The sequence below is a fragment of the Palaemon carinicauda genome, chromosome 20 (genome assembly GCF_036898095.1).
Source record: "Palaemon carinicauda isolate YSFRI2023 chromosome 20, ASM3689809v2, whole genome shotgun sequence".
NCBI classification, from domain to species: domain Eukaryota; kingdom Metazoa; phylum Arthropoda; class Malacostraca; order Decapoda; family Palaemonidae; genus Palaemon; species Palaemon carinicauda.
In genome coordinates, this window is record NC_090744.1 from 107,372,299 (window position 1) to 107,395,731 (window position 23,433).

Consider the following 23,433-nt stretch of genomic DNA (forward strand, 5'->3'; position numbering starts at 1 on the left):
CGACAGGCACGAACAGACGAACCCTCAAGCGCAACACTATCCACAACACTATCACTCACTTTATCACTTCCCACTGCACTTTTGCACTTCAGCTCCTTGACATCCTCCATGAGCTGATTACGGTCACTAGCCAGGGACTCAACTCTCTCACCCAGAGCTTGGATGGCACGCATCATATCAGCCATCGAAGGTTCCTGAGTGCCAGGAGGGGGATTAGGAGCAACCACTACAGGGGAAGGAATAGGTTGTGGGGCATGAGGAGAGGAAATATCTATAGAACGAGAGGAACTTCTCCTAACTCTATCTCTCTCTAGCCTACGTGTATACTTTTGGAATTCGATAAAATCGAATTCCGAAAGCCCAACGCACTCCTCACACCAATCTTCCAATTGACAGGTTTTATCCCGACAATTAGAACAAACAGTGTGAGGGTCGATAGAAGCCTTCGGAAGACGCCTTGAACAGTCCCTAGCATTGCACTTCCTAAATTTTGGGACTTGTGAAGGGTCAGCCATTTTGAATTGGTCAAAGGGGAATTCAAAAAACTATCAAAAAATCATCAACAAAGAATCCGTTATCAAAGAGAGTTCAAGGATTTGTGTGAAGAGAAACCCTGCACAGCGAAAGCTCAAAACTAGAATAATGTACTTCACCAATTAGTTGTGAAAAAACTCCAGTTTAGTAACAGCGAGTAAGTACGTCTTGTCGATAGCACGACAGAGAGAAAATTGAGTCTTTGTTTACATTGAGTACTGGGTATCTGGACGACAGATGGCGCTGTTGGGCACACCCGCTACCTGTGTAGCGATCGCTGGCGAGTTTTACCTTAGAGTTTTCTGTCGAGCAACAGAGTTGCAGCTATTATAATCACCGGCTAAGTTAAATATTGAAAAATATGATGTTTTGTGAAAACCACTGTTCCTTTGCACAATATGTGAAATAATTCAAATTCTTGAAGGAACCGGGATGACGGCACCCACAAGTAACTCAAGTCAATTCAAATCCAGAAACTAATACAAACACAACTGAACTTTGTTACCACATCATAAAAGAAAATCTTACAAGTGTGTATTCCCAGAAGACTTAAGATATTTATATAGATTCCCAACACCTGGAAACAGAGCATGTGTAGGGAGCTCAGCATAATGTTTTTATCAAAAAATAGAAAATATTGTTTAAAAAAGTAGGAAAAATCAATTACTTCACCATTAATTTTTTACCATTGCAATATCCAAACACTAGTATTAACATTAATTCAAAAATTAACCGCTTCATCATAGTTGGATTTTTCCATTTAGTCTCTCCCAACATTTGTGATATAAACTCTCATGAGGCTGTATTTTCTGTTGGGTATTTGACACCAATTCTTTCATAATGAAGTATATACAGCAATAAACTTGAAACTATACAAATGCCTGATGAAATGAAAGCAATATATTCGTTAAAAAAAATTGAGGTCCCCTACCCAAGGTGAATATCATTTTTACTTTTGTTAAAATACTTATTAACTTTTGGACTTTTGACCTAATAACCTTAACATTCTTTTCTGCACTTGAAAGTGCTTTTCCAAATCATTAATAAAGATATAACATTGAAACTTGGTACATAACTTAGAAATATGTTATAAAACAATGAAATGAGGCAGATTTTTCCAATTTTTGTTTCATATTTCTTTTCTTAAAATAATTAAATTAAATTAAATTTTTATTTTACCATAATGAAAAAATTCATATCTGGCAAAAAATTACTTTTAGAAAAAAAAAAACTACATATCATTGAAGGTCTATATCAAGTCTATAAAGGGTAGTAATCCCAGATCTTAGTAATAATTATTAAGGGAGGCGATAGAATTTGAAAAACACTAGTTTTCAAGATAAATCGCCCTAGTGTCGCAAAACCGAAGGTCAGAGGCAAAAATCCTATGCAGCTTGGAGATGTTGTAAGTCCTATCATTAAAAATCGGCATTAGCTAGCCGGCCCCCTTAAAGTTTTCAAAATGTAAAATGTCACAACCATATTCTTATGTCTACAACAAAATTTCTTACACCAAAATGTAGTCTCTACTTTATCAACATAATGAAAAAAAACTAGAATTTTTTAAAATTTGCTTATTAGTAGGTATTAAGTATGAAAAGGTACCTTTCGCTATGGATTTTTAACCATTTTGAGAACTTTTAAACTTTCTGAACTTTTTTTACTTCACATATTGAAAAAGAATGTTGCTAATCTCATTACTTTCAATATTCAATAATTTTAACTATTTACTAGAAGCAGGTAGTAGCTGCTACTAGTCAATAGTTGTAGATTTTCAGAAATATAACATAAGAGCAGTTATTCTCTTATCAATGCAACAATGATAATCCTTGTCACTCCAAAATCGATATTAATAAACATTGTGTTGTTAACTAGTAGCTAATATTAACAAGTTACTAGTAGCTAATATTAACAATAGTTAATAGTAGCCATTATTAACAATAGTTACTAGTAGCTACTCTCAGCAATAGTACTAACCACGAGTAAGAGACTTCCTATTTAAATCTTTCATAATCATCCATATTCCCCCTTATATTATTCTTCAATACCACCCTCTTGCTACTAGTAGCAATAATCACTATTAGCTACTAAAAGCAATAATTACTGGTAGCTACTTGCAGCAATAGTCAAGTAGCTTTTGAAAGAAACAGTGCTAAATATGGGTAAGAGAATTGCATTATTCAATTACCATTATTATCCTGTCCTCAAATTGGCTATTTATCAAAATATTTTTGTTTGCTACTAGTAACTACTGATTTGGCTCTAGCTGTGACATCCTCATAACCTCAGAGTGAGTAAAGAACCTTCCTTTTCCGTCTTAGAAATCGCCCAAAACTAATACGATGGCTCGGCAAAGCATTTTGAACCTTATATTTGGAGTGCTAAGCCTATACTGTACTTATATAGTGGACGGATGTCCTTCAAAATTTTCTATATGAAAGCTGATTAAGAAAAGAAGCTTTTGCCACCATAAAAAGCATTGTAAGGGGTTGTGGTGAATCTTCCTATTTGTTGCACAAGCCTCATTTGTCAATGATATCAGCATGTAAGCCCTTAATTTTCAAGTGCCAGCTATCAATGCTATCTTGATTCAATACCATGAATTACTAGCGCTTATCGGTTAGTAAAGTATTCAGCAACTAAGCACCTTGCCTATCATTATTTTTACCGCTCAGTGTCTAAAATCACTCATGGATTTAGCGCCTAAAATAAAGCAAAGTAATTGAAGGGAGATACTGTATTAAAAAGAGCCAAGATTTCCAGCTATGCGATTCCATTGCTTTACTACTTAAATCAAAGAGGGCTTTCCTCGATAAGAAATTAAATATTGTGAGGTGACTGGAAAAAGTTATTGATGTGTACGAAGCTGAGCTCCCCCATACACATTAGTAAAGAGGAACATATTAGTTAACATGCAGTTATAATAGCAAGGTCTTTAGCTTAGTTTACTCCAGCGACCGAGGCTTTTGTAACGAGGAAACACCAACCTCAGTCTGCCTCTCGCTTAACTCCACTGTGCTCTGTGATAAAAGGAAAATAATCATTAAGTAACTGAAACTGAGGAGTTAATTATTCATTTCCCCACCACCTTAGTATCCGAGAGGGTTATAATCAAACGGCTACTGTAACAGCTTAATGTACAGTATTAACTAAAAAGGAACATAACAAATTCAAAGAAATTAATTAACATAATTCCAAAGTCAAAGGTAACTGATAAAATAACAAAAGCAGCAATTTCTTTTATGCAAAATGCCTTTACTGATACAAGTAATGTAAAGCTAAAATAAAATAAAATCACCCACCTCCGTCTGCTGCTCGGGAAGCTTCATATTGTCAAATATTCTGAAGACTATCTGGAACAGATCTTTCCACCAGTGTGACGCATACGAGCCTCCGTAATTTTTCACAACCTGCAAGCACATTATAATGAAATAAATTTACCAATGTTCCAATGAATACAACACACAATAAATCATGGCAAATGCTAAGAGATATTATACCTTATATAGTAAAAGCAATAATGACTAGAAACCTTGAATTCCCCATCAGGAAACTTCATCTTACACTTATCCAAGGATTATGGATAATCAGAAAAATACACAAATTGGGGATTCTTTCTTTGCTATTCTGCTTTTCTTATTCCTTGATCATATGTAACTTCACTTTCTTTAATAGACAGATGTATTTTTTCAGCACCAAAATGCTTGCTAACATTTGCGGTGTTACAATCATACATATAGTGATCAAATTTCAAATGCCATAGCTACCAAAAAAATTTAATCACTACAAAAAATTTCAATCAAATGAATAATTTTTTGTTTTCAATCAAAATGCACTCTCTCGTCATTTTATAAATAAAACCAAATATACAATAAGTATTTTTTCGGGGAGAAGGAAAAATTTGCCTTATTATATGAAAATAAGTGAATAGAGATAATGTTTGTTTCCTTGATGAGAATTCATACTGCACTGTATATCAGAAGTAAATTAATATTCTTGACTTCAATTCACCATCAACTATTATGCTACCATAATATTAAACAAGCAATTCAAAGCTCTCCATCACAAGTGGAAAATCAACAAATTTGCATAAACATCCTTCAAGTAATATTTCTTATTGACATTAAATTACCAACCTCAAATAACACGGTCAACGCTCTAGTTCTGACGTCCAACTTGCAGCGTGTGATGATGCACGAAAGTTCGAACAAGATGGGGAACCAGCCCCTCACCCATACTCGATCTTCTGAACAAACAGTTATGTCTTCTATGTTGTGATCACGAAATACCTGTAAATTTCATTGTAATAAAGTTTTATAAAGTATATGAAAACCATTAATTGGTGAAGATAACCTTTTAAGGAATACAACCTGATAGAAATTAATATATTCAACTTTAGACATGAACCTCATCAAATATGATTCTCTTTTAAAATAAATATTATAGGCAAAGTCAAATAAAGTCATCATCCACCTTATCCTACCTGTGGTTTTTCATCCACATATCTTGCACAATCCCTGATGAGTGATATCGCTTCCATGCTAGTGTCTGGGAAACATGCATTGCATGCAAATTCGCTTAGGCACTTAACAGAATCTTGAAAAGAATCTATGACGGTCATGAAATGCTTTTGGTAGATTTGAGCTGAAAGATAGAAAAAAAAAAAGTCAAATCAGGCTAACTGAAAACACTGCTTGATACTTAAAGCTCCTATTAAAATATTTTCTTATCAATGAGAAGCCATCTCCAATATTACAACAAAACATTTCTTGATTTGTATGACATATGAACTAGTCTACTGCAATAACTTCCCCAATAAAAGCTACACAGCAAAACAAGATTTCAGACCATATATCTAAGACGCAGCATTCATTTACATTTGTTTTTATCATTTTCTTATCTAAAACAATAACTTTTCTCATTCATGATGCTAATTAAAAACTACAATATAGCTAACAACTGCAATTATTCTTCCTTCAACACTTACCAAAAAATGTCCATTCGCATAACAACCAAGTGTTACTTACATATGATTTCTTTTGTAGTTTCGAACGCAAGTTCAACAATATTTTCATCAAGATCAGATGCCGCTAGGTGATACACACTAAATATATTCTTCCAGCCAGATTTGATGTTCTTTGCTTGGGAATTGACCATCTGTGTGATGCATCTAACCACCATATCTTTGATTACCGGAGACCTGATAACAAAGGAACAAAAATATTCTGAGTTATAATATTTTCACCCACTAAGAAAGCTTTCAGCTCATTAACATATCATAAGTCCAAGCCTACATGGATTAAAGGTTTCAATGATTCCTCTATTCGCTCTTTTGGTTATTGAATTTAATGGATGGTAAGTTTTAACCCTTTTACCCCCAGGCTCTTTGGAAGTTTCAACCCTTAACCCCCAAGGGGTTATTTTTTTCCCAGCACATTTTGCAGTATATATTTTTTAAATTGCTCTAACAGCCTTAATTTTTGTCATAGAGAGGTCAGGTTGGTCTCATTCTCTTGGAAAATGCCTGAATTTTCTCAAAAAATTATTAAATATATGAAAAAAAAAAATTTTATAGCATTTTTTTGCAAGGACGTACCGGTACGTCCATGGGGGTAAAGGGATGAGTTTTGTGAAACGTACCAGTACATCCTTGGGGGTAAAAGGGTTAATGTCGTTATTTCTTTGCTAAATATATTCACCCTTACTCTGGAAGCATATTATAAGTTCATTACTAAACTAACCTATTTTTCTTCATTATGTGTTCAAATGGACGCAAAAATTCTTTCTGGAAGCGGAAGTTTGAGAATTCACCCTTCTCGATGAACTTCATTGATAATTGCCGCAGAGAATCTACAGCAAACACAGCAATATCTTCATTTGGATTGCAGCCAACCTTATTGAAGTGTTCACCTAAGACCTGTTACCAAGAAAAAATATTATCCCATTTTCATGAATTAATCACATTCATATGATAAACGATGAAAAATTTTAATCACTAATCATTTATGAATATCATGAAACTTCAAATTAAAAATTCAGCTAGAAAACACTAACCTCCCATATTCTGGACCACTGCAATCTAATACGGCCCATATTGTAGTAACTAATCTCGACAATTTTTTGCAAAGAGAACATGCGTGGAGATGGCGCCGCTAATTCCTCCAAGGAAACTGAACACAGCGCTCTAACAAAATGGACGACGGAGTCTCCATCTAACCTTGTGGATCCAGTGAATATTCTGTCTACTGCCACAACAACACTTTGTGATGAGGTTTCCCCCATAGATTCTTTTATATGAGCAAGCTTCTTCTGTTCCCCTGTAACTGTAATGTGATAAAACTCTTCAGTATCACCTACATCACACATCACCAAAAAAATAAATGTTACCCAAAAACTCATGGGCACCAAAGAAAATTATGATTTCAATTACATAATTTCAGATATGCAGCTTCAAGAGACAAATTTAACATGAAAAAAATGATGACTTATCACAAATTATTTGACTTTTTACGTGCACATGAATCCTCTAACAATAAAGTAATGGGATAACCAAAACTTACTGAATTCAGGAAAAGCATCGAGGAAGTTTGAAGTTTCGTGAGGCATTTTGAGTCCAGAGTCTTTAATGTACTGCGGTTTAACTCCAGTCCCAATTAACTGTGCCAGTTCCAACTGACTAATACACTTCAGGATCTCCAACCATGATTTCCCTAAGTAATTACCTACAAAGAAATAAGTTCAATTACAACTGTTATCATACTAAGCTCGTACAGTAAGCATGCCTTACAAATATTTGTAATGAATAAATACTTATATAAAATCACCTACTTTTATAAGTACACATATTAGTAACTTCAGACTACTTAAATTACGATAGATATAGGTTTATGTTAGCATATCAAAACCTTTTGTTTAAGAAGTATAAAATCTGAAACACCCATCCTAATAGTTATATGCTTCATCAAAACCCTATTACTTATATATGACCACAATCATTATCTTTGAAATGTCCACAAATGTGGGCATAACAGTATGTGTGATGGGTTAGTATTGTATAGAATAAACTAATTTTATTTCTTTAAAGCCCATCTCTCATGCCAATCCCAGGACAATGATATACAGCATTGAGTTTTCAAGTCTCACAAAAAGATTTACGTATTGAAGCTACTAAGAAAATTCCAATAAATCAAGGAAAAAGTATAGATAAAGATCTTAATCTAACAGGAGTTCAGACAAACATTAAAAGATAATGGAAAATACAACGAAGTCATTTCCAATTTAACATGATAAAGGGAAAGAGTAAAAATTATCTTTATAGTGATGATAAAGTTTGCTAGGTGATTAGAATTACATAACTGTACATACCATCTGTATGTGCCACAGTGATAAGTGTTTTGATACAGTCGACATTCTTGGCCTTCATTTCGGTAAGCGGAGAATTGGCAGTAAGAAGAGTAAACCGGGCGAGGCACTGAACAAATGCATCTCTCTCAAGCTTAACGAGGGAAAAAGAAAAGTATCACTTTGCTTGAAATCCTTTATCCTGGATAATTCTTATATTATATTCATATTTACACGAAAATAGTAATAAAAATATCTTATAAAATACTAAAATAATCCAATGAAAATATTTAACCCCCTACCATATTTCCTTGACATAAATCCTAAAGACTTTTTTTGGTTTCAAGGCTTCCAATAAGATTTTGTGCAATGCTTAAAAAATGACGTACATTACAGTATACAGTGAAACGTTTAGTAATTAAATGCAATACTTGCACATAACTCATTAATAACAAGATACCTTATTCTGCTTAGAACTAAAAATCAAAGGGATAGTTACACTTACAGTCATATGAAATATACATGTAATTCTGATGGCACACCGCAGGCCATCCAAACAGAGGGAGGCAACCTCCGCATCATCACAGTCTTGTAGGCCAACGGAAAAAGCAGCCAGGAAAGGTGTCCACGCCATCTACAGATGAAATAGTAGAGAAGCCAACTCTTTACTACTCAGATAAGGTAATATAATACTGGCATGTAAAGCAACCTTTGCCTGCGTTTTTAGCTTGTTTAATACAATATAGTATCTAAGAAATTCCTTAATGCATTTACTGTATGTCTATACCTGTTTAAAATTCCTTTCTACGTCTTAATAAGCATAAAATCTTCTAAAATAATAAATATAAGATAAAATACAGTTACTAAACACTAAAATCAATGAAAATATACTCTGAATGATTGTGGAGCCCAACTTCATAAAACTGGTTCAATGAACCATTGCACTCTAACTGTTGATTATCTGCATATACTGTAGTATTCTAACTCAATCATTTCACACTGCATTAGAAAAAGAGTTCCCTAACAGATTGCATTGTGAAAAATACTCAAGTTTTACCAGGGTCCTTTTAGCCACAAATTGTGGTAGTTTCTTCCTCTTACTTTTCACCCATTACCTTTGATGTTCTCTTATCTTACACATCAAGTTCTTCAACTTTCCCTGCTGTTATACCTACACCCAGTTTATGAATTAATCTTCTGGCATATTCCCGAGATTTAAAATGTAAATGTGAATCATATAATAATGTTATTAAACAAGTTGTCTCGTTACATTCCCTTAAATTAGGTAGTAATTTCCAAAGTTAATACACAAAATACCAGGGAAAATGCATTACCTGAAACCATCCTCTGGAGAATTACCTTAAAAGCAATTCTGAACAAATCTCAATGAATAGTGTAAAGTAGTGAGAATAAAACTCCAACAAATGACAACATACTGTAAACCCAATGACAGTAATGTTACTCCATCTTTTCTAGGATCCAGCTTTGAATTATCATTAAATTCTTATGGATATTCTTTAAAATAAAATGGAATATTGAGACTTGAATATTTTTACCGGCTGGTACTGTTATACAGTATTCCATATGAGAATAATTTCTTGCATTAAATATCTCAAATGTGTACAGTTTTACCACCAATTCCTAGGAATAATACCAGAGTTTCACAGAAGTAAAATTACAAAATGTAAAATTATGAGAAAAAAACTCAATAAGCATTCCTTACTGAAAATACAATTCCTCTCTAATTACCTTAAACATCGGACGAACATGTTCCACGTGAGTGGCGAGGGTGAAAGTGGCATCGACGTGTGATGCTGCTTCCATCAGTGACTTCGCAACATCTGATATGGTTTCCATTTCAAGGTTAAATAGTGATTTTCTTTTCTTTTCATTTGAAACAGCTGAAAATATAAATTATTTTTTACTTTTTTATTTAATACATTACTATTCATAGTTACACAAATTATTCTTCAGCAAATAAAATGTACACTACAAAATAAAATTTCTTTAACCACCAACAATGATATGGTTTAAAAATTGAATCACTTATAAGCGTATAATTTAGTGATTTTTTGTCTATGGAAGATTTTCAGTTTCTTTTCAACATGAATCTCGCGATCTTGCGCAGGTCTGTGTTAAAATTAACTTTCCTGAGTAATCACAGGAGTTCTCACTTTATGACCTGGATTTGGAGAGCCCAATGATCTCAGGGGAGGGATAAATATCCCTGTTTGGCCCTGCAATGAGACATTGCTTAAAAGACAACCAACTCATTATTCTGGTAAAATCAACAAAGATAGATCATGTTCCAGTGACTTCAAATAAAAGTCCACATTTTATAAGGTAGAAAATAAATCACAAATTATTTCTGGTAGAACTTGGTCTGAACATGGGATATTCCAATGGAAAGGTGCGAATCACTTAATGCAATGAGCTTTACCTGGCATGGTACTGGAACTCCATCCTGTTAAGAAAAAGGTCAGTTTGGCTTTAAAGAGGAGAAAGGGCTTAATTTGGAATAAGAGGAGTGACTTTGATCTTTATCTAAATCCCAGCCTTGTTTTTAAGTGGCTTGAATACTTCAAAAGTACAGCAGCTCACAGCCTCAAGATGGATCTGTCTCACTGGCCAAACTCAGTACAGTACAGCTCTGAATTTATTTGGATAAATGGCTTGAATATTTAGTACATAAGTGACATGGTTCCTTAGAAACGGTTCATCACATGTTTTCAGCAGTTGAACCCTTAAGTCCTAGAAAGTAGAGCAGCTTGGATCCTTAACACTAAGGATTCTATACCTTCATGGCATTTTGTCTGGACCTTTTAATTTACAGTATGGACAAAAATACCCTTATTATGAGTGTCATTAAACATATTCATAATGAAAGATAAACTCTGGCAATAAGAAAACAGAGCTAAACTTTTGCTATACAACTCTTCCTAGTCCGTAAGATAATAATATAGCAATCAATTTATTTCTCTAGAGAATTATCACTCACTAATAATTCTTTTTTACACAATTTCCTAAACTTAAATATGAATGTAAGATTACCAAAGTACATTGTAGCCACATAATATTTGGACCTAAAATTAACTATGCATAGTGTCTGATTATATCTACAACACTTAGGCTATGTCAATATACAGACAGCAAGACAGCAAATTAGCAGGTATAGACATAAGCAAGATGATACCAAAATATAAAATTAATTGATTCTAATGAGGCTAACACTACCAGTGTCTTAGCTGTCAGTTAGAACTTCATCATTGGAATCAAAGTAGTAAACACAAGCTCCAGACTACTCCTGCCTTCACCAAATAAGTCTCTATTTGCATAGAAATACCTGTGAGACGGTGACTTTTGAGCTTTAACGCATCAAATCAGGTGCATTATTTTCTATATTATTTTACTGTATAACAATAAAAAAAATCGTCTGGTAAGACAAAACACTTTAAAACAATTTAAAGTAAAGTATGTACACAACATTTTTTCATATCTTACCTTGCTTGCCCAGTTTAGTAGTCGTCGTCTTCATCTTGATTTCATTTCCCGCAATTTCATCGTAGATTTCGGAGAGGTATTCTTCTGGGAGATCCTTGGAATCATTGATTCCTCTGTTCATTTTGATATATTGTTCTTTTGTCATTTTATGCTGGAATGTAAGTAATGAATTTTTTAAAATAAAATTTACTACAGTGCCGTACTTAAAATCATAAAATTTCTCAAGTGTCTCCACCTCCACCTGACTTCTTGGCAACATAAATAAAAAAAAAAAATAACGCTATTATTCGATAGTAAAACTGCTAGTACATCCCACTTACTTTGACTTGTATGCTGTGCAAATCGGTGGTAAGCATAATTACGGAATATGCCAAAACATACGCAGCATCTGCACTCGCAAACAATCCAAGGCTGGAAATGTTCAAAGAAAGGGATTTTAACAGATTCAATTAACTGGAGCATGCAGCAGGGTAAAATTATGCACATTTGATCAATCAATTCATTAACTAAATTATGTGGTTTTTGTTTTCAAATGAACATAAAGCATAGAAACAATTATCCTTATATAACTTTTTTGACCAATATTTTTGCACCAAATTACATTTTCACTGTCATGGAACAATCATATTTACAAAGTTAATTTTTAGATACAGTAGAATATAACATAAAAAAGTACATGCATTTGCTGTATTAGATTCAAATGTAAGAGTAAATACCTATATCAAAAGCTAATTCATGCAGATTATTTTAGCTTTTATATAAATCTTTCTGGAACAACATAAATCCAAATTCAGAGAAGCTTTACAAAATTAGAACTTATCTAGATTTACAATACTTTATATAAATTTACCTGGTATTGCATTCACAATATCGAGAAGCAAACTTCTCCATTAGACGATCTATTTTCTGTGCTTCTCCTGGCAATCTGAAACCCTCTAAAAACATTCGTAAAGCTGGAACAAACTCTCGGCCACGATAATCCATCTGATCAACATACGCACACATAACCTGAGGAAAAAATCTTGAATTCAGAAATGATTGAATATTTGCCTTAATTACTGGGTTGTATACAGTGTGTGTGGGTATTTCAAGCAATCTTCGATAGTACTTTCCCTAAAGACAAACAAATCCTATTATTATAAGGTCATACCATGCCTTAACCCTTTTACCCCCAAAGGACGTACTGTAATGGTACGTTTCACAAAAGCCATCCCTTTACCCCCATGGACGTACCGGTACGTCCTTGCAAAAAAATGCTATAAAAATTTGTTTTTCATATTTTTTTATTTTTTTTTTGAGAAAATTCAGGCATTTTCCAAGAGAATGAGACCAACCTGACCTCTCTATGTCAAAAATTAAGGCTGTTAGAGCAATTTAAAAAAAATATACTGCAAAATGTGCTGGGAAAAAAATAACCCCTTGGGGGTTAATGGTTGGAAATTTCCAAATACCCTGGAGGTAAAAGGGTTAACATTACCCGAGGATAATAAAGGAAGTCACATTGTACGTACCTCTCTATTCAAGGGATCTGCTTCACCCAAGAAGTCACCCACTTGCATTTTATCTAGTCTGTCGTCATCATGGAAGAACTTTGCAATATCATCAGGCGAGGTTCCTAAAAGCCCTTGCGCTTGTAAAAACGCAACGCCACGTCTGGGTTTGCGATTGAACCTGCAATTACATCAAATACATTACATGAAAGGCTAAAATTACAGGAGGTTGTATGATGATTAGATAGAAAATCTTTAAGATTGTATCATTACTGTTAGATAACAATATTACATCTCACATTCACAGCCTCATTATCAATCTCATTCATTAATGTTGGGTTTCCCATTCAGAAGGTCGCACTTATTTTTTCAAATGCAATAGAGTAGAGCAATTTCTGCCTCAATTCATATTTGATGCTCCACTCATTAACTCTTCACATGACTAAACAACTTCATTTTGATTTTTCTATCCAGTTGAAGTTGGGATAATCAAAGAGCTGTTCCTCCTTTCTTTCTTTTAGAGGCTGGTTTTTCACATCATTTGCTTCTTAAATAAATGTTTATTCCAACATTTTTAGAGAGGTCTACTTCAACATGAGTAATTAACCTCCTGAATGAGGCCCATCATGCAAAAATAAACAATTTATTAATTTTTATATGATAAAACGCAAATAATTTTTCTAATTGAGCATCAAAACATCCCTTTTTCAAGTAAAATGTGCATTTGAAAGATAAGACACAAAGAAGAACGATCAAGACCCAAAATACAAACAAGAAATAGCAAAAAGTATACAAGTGTCTCTGGTTCATTCATAACCCAAAGTTGTCTATTTTCCTTTAAATCACACAAGAAGAATTTCCACTTGAAACTATATAAAATAGTACACGATTCTTTTCCAAAATTACAATGTTACCATTAAAATAAAACTCCCTTTCTCCTCTCTTTTATCATTTCCTGTATTATATACAGTACAGAAAATTGCATCTCATTAACTTTAACAATGTGAAAGCAGGAAACTGCAATACATTACACCAAATCACTCTCATATATAGAACCTATGTTTACCATAATCCAAATTTGTCACTAACAAACTACTCGGGTGATAAATAAATAAAGTTTCAAAAAGTTGTTTGAACATCACCGGCATTCCTAGGGATTCCAGACATAGACATGTACACTATATACCGTATGGATAACTATCCTAAAATCCTAAAACACCATGACCTGAATCAGACATAGAATGTCTTAATCAAGCAGATGCATACAATGACCTGAAATTAGGCAGAAAAAATCAAAACACAACTGCTGGCGCTCCTTACCATTAACCGCTAGATTGTTTCATTACTGAACTAGAGGCATGCAATGTATTTTTTAAAAGGAAAGAAAATAGAAACATTTTAAAATACCAGTAAATCTTTGGGGTAAACCTCAATAATCCATAATCCAAGATTCTGGAGAAAAAGCTATATGAACCTCAAAGGAGGTTCACAGAAATAATATGGAACTCCCGAACACAATCTCATATCTTTGTAGACATTATTATTATTATTATTATTATTTGCTAAGCTACAGCCCTAGTTGGTAAGGCAGAATGCTATGAGCCAAAGGGCTCCCACAGGGAAAATAGCCCAGTGAGGAAAGGAAACAAGGAAAAATAAAATATTTTAAGAAGAGTAACAACATTAAAATAAATATCTCCTATATAAACTATAACAACTTTAACAAAACAAGAAGAAGAGAATTAAGATAGAATAGAGTGCTCGAGTGTATCCTCAAGCAAGAGAACTCTAACCCAAGACAGTGGAAGACCATGGTACAGAGACTATGGTACTACCCAAGACTAGAGAACAATTTCGGAGTGTCCTTCTCCTAGAAGCGCTGCTTACCATAGCTGAAGAGCGTCTTCTACCCTTATGAAGAGGAAAGTGGCCACTGAACAATTAAAGTGCAGTAGTTAACTCTTGGGTGAAGAAGAATTGTTTGGTAATCTTAGTGTTGTCAGGTGTATGAGGACAGAAGAGATTATGTAAAGAATAGGCCAGACTATTCGGTGTGTGTGTAATCAAAGGGAAAATGAACCGTAACCAGAGAGAAGTATCCAATGTAGTACTGTCTTGTCAGTCAATAGACCCCCATAACTCTCTAGCGGCAGTATCTCAACAGGTGGCTGGTGCCCTTTGAAAATCATAAAGTACTGTAGTCTGCTCTTAAGTTGAGGTACAGCCTACCTGTAATTACCAAGCAAATAAAACAATGTAAAGTACTTCTAAATATGTAACAAAATAAAATCCTTTAACTCCTCACATTTCTATTCCTTGCTCCCAGATTTCCTTTTGGTGTTTAAGGGTCTGGAACTGCTCAGGGTTATCAATTCCCAGAGTTGAGCTGGTAGTATTTGTGGATGAAGACTGAAGGGAGTTAATCGAGTTGTGAGAACCATGCCTTGCTAAAGGTGTTCGACTACCTTCAGAGGTGCTGTTGACTTCAATATCATCTGTCTCCTTTTTCTTCTCTATACCTGTAAATAAGCGTAAAACTCAATCAAAAGGTATTCCAAGAATGTAATTACAAACAGTATTTTAAAAAATTCAGGAAATTCATGTTCCTTGTGCTAGATATCTATCACTGAGCTTGGTGAGACAGAATGGCACTTAAAGCCTAAATGTTTTTAATTGAAAATACAGTTATAGTACAATCATTTAGCTTACAGTGACCCTTCTTTAAGATATAGATTTAGTTACTGACAAGGTCATTTACTTAGGTTAGAGAACTAATCCTCTTTTCTTAAATAAATCTGCAAATCCTTAGCTTCCTGATTGTTAAACACAAAAGCAATAGTTACTTAACAAGTAATAACACTTACTTAGGTTAGAAAGTGTAATGGGATTAACATAAAGGTCTTTGGACCATTCAACCATACACTTTAGTGTAGATACAAGGCACTCGAGACCCTTTATTCTCATGCTGCGTTCTTGTATGGGAGTTGACCCATACTCTCCTGGTTGGCCACCTTGAGCTATTTTACTGAGGTCATTCACCAATCTGCAAAACATGATACTTGTATAATGATGTTGGTAAAATCAGAGAATATGCATTTTTCAGTACTGTAATTGGAGTCTATACAAACGTATGTACAATCATGGTTATCTAATCTGATTCAAGTATAGTAGCCTTTTGTACGTCATGCTTGAATTGTAGCTATAATTCTTTAATGTTCCTGTGTGAATGATGACTTAATACTAACATATATCTTGTTAAAGAAACAGTACCTTTGAAATACTGTACACATTTATGTCTTTTACTTTATTTCTAACTTGCTGGATTGATAAATAAAATTTCATAACCCAGATTCTAAGGACCATCTCAAAACTTTTCTTTTTTCATTATATACAGTTTAACAAACCATTAGATCACAATCACAAACTATTCACTGATGATAAAATATTTATAAAATGTTTGAAGATAATCTTAGCAGAAAGATTGTGACTGGGTAATAACATATTTCACATAGGAACCTACTTGTGCTCGATAAGTTTGTGATTACCCAAACATTACAGAGCTGGGTAAGACTTTACATTAATCATAATGTAAAGTCTTACCGAACTCTGTAAAGTTTGGGCAATCACAAACTTAACAAGCACATAACAGTTACGAAATATATTAAGAATTAAACCTTAATTAAAGAAACAACACAAACTTTTAGTTTTGTGATGCTGTAATTTTCCCCTTACATACAACTTCCCCAGCTCTTTCCTATAATTAAAGTCCAGTGAACAAAGCTAAATAAATGATCCATAACAAAATCCATTTCTTTTTAATCAATAACCTACTTGAAGTAGGTTGTAAAAGTCAGCATCACTTTGATTAAACACACTACTCTCATTAATAAAGTAAAAGAATTAGAAAACTTAAGTTACGTTACAGAGCGACTTAGTGTCATAATAAAATTTATACAAAATCATTTAAGCAGAAAAGGGATTTTGACGAAGGAAAAATCTATTTCTGGGCGAGGGACCTGTGTCACCCAGTGAAATGCTCCTTAAAGCACCATTTCAAAGGTATAAATACTGCTAAATATACCCGAGAAAAAAGTTGCATGGAATGCTAGGAATATATCCAGCTCTCTCACCCCTAAAGGGTGTCGGTATTAAAACTGGGGCGAGTGATACCAATACCAGAGATCCATTTCCAATTAGACTTCTCCCTCCTCAAAATCCCCCGTTACTACGAGGTGTCGTTCACTACAGCTACTTATTTTCTAGGAAAAAACATTACCTACCCATCCCATTCCAAAAATATGAACATGCAATCCATTAATGGATAACTCTCACCTTTCAAAGACATTTGCAGCATTTAGGTCACAATCGTAATTAACATATATATCAACTACGGACTGAGCATCTGCACAAATGCGCGTAAGAGCCTGAATGACCATCCACTTATGCTGAAAACTGGAACTGCCTGCTTCCAGAATATTGAGAAAGATTTCTTTGAAGAACACCTGGAAATATGCAATAGTTTGTTTACATCAATCTTTTGATATTTATTCTTGGAATGTTATCATTTATTGTACTGATAATTGGTAAATTAACATAAATCTCTTCACCTCATAGAATTAAAAGTCCTGGAACAAAGGTCCTTTGAGTGCAGACACATCACAGGCTTATATTATAACGGTAAATGGTTACATTGTTGTAAAAAAAGATTTGAATATTTACCATTACAACTTAAGATACCTCTACCAGTTACTCTATTTGTTTCAACATAGTAAAATACCAGCATTATTCTGAAGGTGTTAATCTTCTACATCGCTTCAAATTCTAATAAGCTTAAATTATAACTCCCCAGAACCAATGAAAGTAAAACCACGTATGTTATAATTGACTTCTTATCTTCCTACATCCCCTTCAAAGTGAAAAATTTAAACTACTATATATCCATACAAAAAATATAAAATATACTTTATTTGCCCCCTTAAAAAGCAAAAATTTTATTCTATATCATAAAATAAGATAACTTTCACTCTACTTTCTAAGAAAAACAGACAACACTTACCTCTATCTGCATTTTAAGATGAGCCTTGAAGTTGGACAAAAGAGCAACAAAAATTGCCAGCGATAAGTGAAATACCTCAGGAATAGGAGATACTCCATTTTTACTGAGGGCTACACACAAATACTGCTTGATGGCAGTAATGAATGTGTCGTTCGATCGAAAGACCTGACCAGCATTCTGTACAATAGATAACAGCATCTCTAGGGACAAGATCTTTGATCTGAGTTCATGTGACCTGCAGGAAGAGGGAAGCCATGGGTGAACACTTCTTATTTCATATGTAATGTTAAAAGAAATGAATTACAATTGTAGATTATTGTCAGTTTACCTTATATATGGTCGAATACTACACTAAATGAACCATGATATCATAAGCAAAAAATTACAAATATAGTTTCTAATAATACTGTACTTCGAAAATTTAAAAACTCTAACATTAAAAGTGCATACACCAGCATCCCTTTTTTTAAAAATTTGGTTTGTTGAAAAGTAAATACTGTATACATATGCAGACTTGAATACAATTCAATTGAAAAGAAATCATGGAATACTACAATGCAGTCTCAACTAAATTTCAGAGCTTCAGGTACTAGAACTCGAAATCCTATATTCATCAGACTACAATTGAGTAAAGAAAGATGTTATTTTCATTAGTAAAATAAATTTTTGAATATACTTACCCGATAATCATGTAGCTGTCAACTCTGTTGCCGACAGAAATCTACGGTCGGGATACGCCAGCGATCGCTATACAGGTGGGGGTGAACACCACAGCGCCATCTGTGGTCAGGTACTCCAGTACTTCTTGTCAACACCACCTCAATTTTTTCCTCGGTCCACTGGTTCTCTATGGGGAGGAAGGGTGGGTCAATTAAATCATGATTATCGGGTAAGTATATTCAAAAATTTATTTTACTAATGAAAATAACATTTTTCAATATTAATCTTACCCGATAATCATGTAGCTGATTCACACCCAGGGTGGTGGGTGGAGACCAGCATACATGTTAACAAAGAAGCTAAGTATCCCGTATTTTATTTTATTAGTTATTCAAAAATAACATAAAATAAATAAGTACCTGGTAAGGAAGACGACTTGAACCATTACTCTGCCTTTATTAAGTACGTCTTCCTTACTGAGCGTAGCGGTCCTCTTAGGATGCTGAACGACTCTTAGGTGCTGAAGTATAAAGGGCTGCAACCCATACTAAAGGACCTCATCACAACCTTTAACCTCGGCGCTTCTCAAGAAAGAATTGACCACCCGCCAAATCAACAAGGATGTGGAAGGCTTCTTAGCCGACCGTACAACCCATAAAAAGTATTCAAGAGAAAGGTTAAAAAGGTTATGGGATTATGGGAATGTAGTGGCTGAGCCCCCGCCTACTACTGCATTCGTTGCTACGAATGGTCCCAGGGTGTAGCAGTTCTCGTAAAGAGACTGGACATCTTTGGGATAGAATGATGCGAGAACGGTTCTGTTTGAGGGCCACTGAAGTAGCCACAGCTCTCACTTCATGTGTCCTTACCTTCAGCAAAGCAAGGTCTTCTTCCTTCAGATGAGAATGTGCTTCCCTAATCAGGAGCCTGAATAGGTAAGAAACTGAGTTCTTAGACCTTGGAAGAGAAGGCTTCTGATTGTCCTCGTAAAGGTTATGACCTTTTTAGATAGTACCTAAGAGCTCTAACTGGGCAAAGTACTCTCTCCAGTTTGTCCCCCACCAAGTTGGACAGGCTTGGGATCTCGAACGACTTAGGCCAAGGACGTGAAGGAAGCTCGTTTTAGCAAAAAACCGAGCTGCAAGGAACATGTAGCCGTTTCAGATGTGAAAACTATGTTCCTGCTGAAGGCGTGGATCTCACTTACTCTTTTAGCTGTTGTCAAGCACACGAGGAAAAGAGTTTTTAATGTGAGGTCCTTAAAAGAGGCTGATTGGAGAGGTTCAAATCTTGATGACATAAGGAACCTTAGGACCACGTCTAGATTCCAGCCTGGAGTGGACAACCGACGTTCCTTTGAGGTCTCAAAAGACCTAAGGAGGTCCTGTAGATCTTTGTTGGTGGAAAGATCCAAGCCTCTGTGGCGGAAAACCGCTGCCAACATACTTCTGTAACCCTTAATCGTAGGAGCTGAAAGGGATCTTACGTTCCTTAGATGTAACAGGAAGTCAGCAATCTGGGTTACAGTGGTACTGGATGAGGAAACTGCATTGGCCTTGTACCAGCTTCGGAAGACTTCCCCTTTAGACTGATAGACTCTGAGAGTGGATGTCCTCCTTGCTCTGGCAATCGCTCTGGCTGCCTCCTTCGAAAAGCCCCTAGCTCTTGAGAGTCTTTCGAAAGTCTGAAGGCAGTCAGACGAAGAGCGTGGAGGTTTGGCTGTACCTTCTTTACGTGAGGTAGACGTAGAAGGTCCACTCCTAGAGGAAGAGTCCTGGGAATGTCGACCAGCCATTGCAGTACCTCTATGAACCATTCTCTCGCGGGCCAGAGCGGAGCCAACCAACGTCAGCCGTGTCCCTTTGCGAGAGGCGAACTTCTGAAGTACCCTGTTGACAATCTTGAACGGCGGGAATGCATACAGGTCGAGATGGGACCAATCCAGCAGAAAAGCATCCACGTGAACTGCTGCTGGGTCTGGAATCGGAGAACAATACAACGGGAGCCTCTAGGTTATCGAGGTAGCGAACAGATCTATGGTTGGCTGACCCCACAGGGCCCAAAGTCTGCTGCAAACATTCTTGTGAAGGGTCCACTCTGTGGGGATGACCTGACCCTTCCGGCTAAGGCGATCTGCCATGACATTCATATCGCCCTGAATGAACCTCGTTACCAGCGTGAGCTTTCGATCTTTTAACCAGATGAGGAGGTCCCTTGCGATCTAGAACAACTTCCACGAATGAGTCCCTCCCTGCTTGGAGATGTAAGCCAAGGCTGTGGTGTTGTCAGAGTCCACCTCCACCACCTTGTTAAGCTGGAGGGACTTGAAGTTTATCAAGGCCAGATGAACCGCCAACAGCTCCTTGCAATAGATGTGAAGTGTCCTTAGCTCCTGATTCCATGTTCCCGAGCATTCCTGTCCGTCCAAAGTCGCACCCCAGCCCGTGTCTGATGCGTCAGAGAAGAGACGGCGGTCGGGTTTCTGAACAGCCAAAGGTAGACTTCCTTGAGAAGAAAGCTGTTCTTTCACCACGTGAGAGTAGACCTCCTCTCTTCGGAAACAGGAACTGAGATCGTCTCTAGCGTCATGTCCTTTATCCAGTGAGCCGCTAGATGATACTGAAGGGGGCGGAGGTGGCGTCTCCCTAACTCGATGAACAGGGCCAGCGATGAAAGTGTCCCTGTTAGACTCATCCACTACCTGACTGAGCATCGGTTCCTTCTCAGCATGCTCTGGATGCAATCTAGGGCTTAGTAGATCCTTGGGGCCGACGGAAAAGCCCGAAAAGCTCGACTCTGAAGATCCATACCCAGGTAGACAATGGTCTGGGATGGGACGAGCTGGGACTCCTCAAAATTGACCAGGAGGCCCAGTTTCTTGGTCAGATCCATAGACCATCTGAGAATCTCCAGACAGCGACGACTTGTGGGAGCTCTTAAAAGCTAGTCGTCTGACGGAGCCGGACACAAGATCATGGTACTGCTGCACAGTCTGTGAACTGTCAACCATGGGGAAGCGAGGAAGTACCGCGACAACCCGAAGCTGTCTAGACTGTCTGGGTCGTACAGACAACTCCTTATCGGGTTGCTGAGGTTGCCGCACTGCGTCACAACAAGTCACTTCTGCTGGTTGTTGAACGTCTTCCCAGTGACACACTGACTCCGTAAACAAAAAATCCTCTAACAAGGACTAAGCTTGGACTGCATGTCTTGCAACAAAGCTCAAGGTCTATGGGAGCAGGTGTGGTAACAGACGGGGTTAGCGACTGAAGTGGAACCATTACCCTCCCTGGAAGCATGTTATGCTTAAATAAAAGTCCATAGGAGGCTAAGCAGCTAAAGGCTCCTCTCCAAATGACAGAGTCCTCAAGGGAATATCAGAAGGAGGGAGAATAGCACTTTCTCATCTACAGGAACCATATCCGAGAAAAGCTAAGTTCTCTCAGTGAGGGTTTCACTGGTGCAAAAGCAGCAGACTAGAAGGCAACGTTATGAAACTGCTTGACAGTCTAGTGAGTTGGCAACAACCAAAGATGTGTGACTGAGGAGCATGCGGTAAGGTATGCAGAGCATGCTGTATGCAGAGCATGCTGTATGTAGAGCATGCTGTAAGGTAAGCAGAGCATGTTGCATGGCGTGCGGCTTATGCTGCATGGGATGAGGCTCATGCTGCATGGGATGAGGCTCATGCTGCATGGTATGAGGCTCATGCTGCATGGGATGAGGCTCATGCTGCAAGGGATGAGGCTCATGCCGCATGCGTTGAGGAGGATGCCGCATAGTATGAGGCTCCTGCCTCATGGGTTGAGGCGGTTGCCGCATAGCATGAGGCTCCTGCCTCATGGTTTGAGGAGGATGCCGCATAGCATGAGGCTCCTCATAGCATGAGACTCCTGCCTCATGGGTTGAGGAGGATGCCGCATAGCATGAGGCTCCTGCCTCATGGGTTGAGGAGGATGCCGCATAGCATGAGGCTGCCTCATGGGTAGAGGAGGTTGCCGCATAGCATGAGGCTCCTGCCTCATGGGTTGAGGAGGATGCCGCATAGCATGAGGCTCCTGCCTCATGGTTTGAGGAGGATGCCGCATAGCATGAGGCTCCTGTGAGGTTCCTGCCTCAAGAGTTGCGTCTGCCTCAAGGGTTGAGGAGGTAGCTGCGCAGAGAGAGGCTCATGCTGTGAAGAATGCGGTTGCTGCATGCGTTGAGGCGGCTGCCTCATAGCATGAGGTTCCTGCCTCAAGAGTTGCGTCTGCATCAAGGGTTGAGGAGGTGGCTGCGCAGAGAGAGGCTCTTGCCTCAAGAGTTGAGGCTCTTGCCTCAAGAGTTGAGGTTCTTGCCTCAAGAGTTGAGGTTCTTGCCTCAAGAGTTGAGGCTCTTGCCTCAAGAGTTGAGGTTCTTGCCTCAAGAGTTGAGGCTCTTGCCTCAAGAGTTGAGGTTCTTGCCTCAAGAGTTGAGGCTCTTGCCTCAAGAGTTGAGGTTCTTGCCTCAAGAGTTGAGGTTCTTGCCTCAAGAGTTGAGGTTCTTGCCTCAAGAGTTGAGGCTCTTGCCTCAAGAGTTGAGGTTCTTGCCTCAAGAGTTGAGGCTCTTGCCTCAAGAGTTGAGGTTCTTGCCTCAAGAGTTGAGGCTCTTGCCTCAAGAGTTGAGGTTCTTGCCTCAAGAGTTGAGGCTCTTGCCTCAAGAGTTGAGGCTCTTGCCTCAAGAGTTGAGGCGGTTGCCGCATAGCATGAGGCTCCTGCCTCAAGGAAAGTGGAGGTTGCTGCATAGCGCTGGTACCTGGCAACTACCAATGCGGCAGCTCACGCATGGAGGCAGGAGGAGCCTCAACATCATACGTCTGGCAGGGTGGACTGC

General features: G+C 37.1%; 1 protein-coding gene across 6 annotated transcripts in view; it reads right to left on the reverse strand.

Moving 5' to 3' along the window:
* Positions 1 to 23,433, reverse strand: part of LOC137614350 (brefeldin A-inhibited guanine nucleotide-exchange protein 1-like) — a 101,247-nt gene that overhangs the window by 24,290 nt on the left and 53,524 nt on the right. For 5 of the 6 annotated variants that reach the window (XM_068344126.1, XM_068344128.1, XM_068344123.1 and 2 more), the window contains exons 10-28: positions 17,923 to 18,157; positions 17,199 to 17,368; positions 15,731 to 15,909; positions 15,172 to 15,385; positions 12,888 to 13,047; positions 12,227 to 12,384; positions 11,697 to 11,787; positions 11,377 to 11,527; positions 9,625 to 9,776; positions 8,381 to 8,509; positions 7,900 to 8,029; positions 7,095 to 7,256; positions 6,589 to 6,857; positions 6,276 to 6,451; positions 5,562 to 5,734; positions 5,018 to 5,178; positions 4,671 to 4,823; positions 3,837 to 3,944; positions 3,522 to 3,554 (exon numbers count right to left, since the gene is read on the reverse strand). In XM_068344126.1, coding sequence (XP_068200227.1) covers positions 3,522 to 3,554; positions 3,837 to 3,944; positions 4,671 to 4,823; positions 5,018 to 5,178; positions 5,562 to 5,734; positions 6,276 to 6,451; positions 6,589 to 6,857; positions 7,095 to 7,256; positions 7,900 to 8,029; positions 8,381 to 8,509; positions 9,625 to 9,776; positions 11,377 to 11,527; positions 11,697 to 11,787; positions 12,227 to 12,384; positions 12,888 to 13,047; positions 15,172 to 15,385; positions 15,731 to 15,909; positions 17,199 to 17,368; positions 17,923 to 18,157 — 3,004 coding nt within the window. The remainder of the gene's footprint in view (positions 1 to 3,521; positions 3,555 to 3,836; positions 3,945 to 4,670; positions 4,824 to 5,017; positions 5,179 to 5,561; positions 5,735 to 6,275; positions 6,452 to 6,588; positions 6,858 to 7,094; positions 7,257 to 7,899; positions 8,030 to 8,380; positions 8,510 to 9,624; positions 9,777 to 11,376; positions 11,528 to 11,696; positions 11,788 to 12,226; positions 12,385 to 12,887; positions 13,048 to 15,171; positions 15,386 to 15,730; positions 15,910 to 17,198; positions 17,369 to 17,922; positions 18,158 to 23,433) is intronic. The other variant, XM_068344127.1, reaches the window with a different exon arrangement.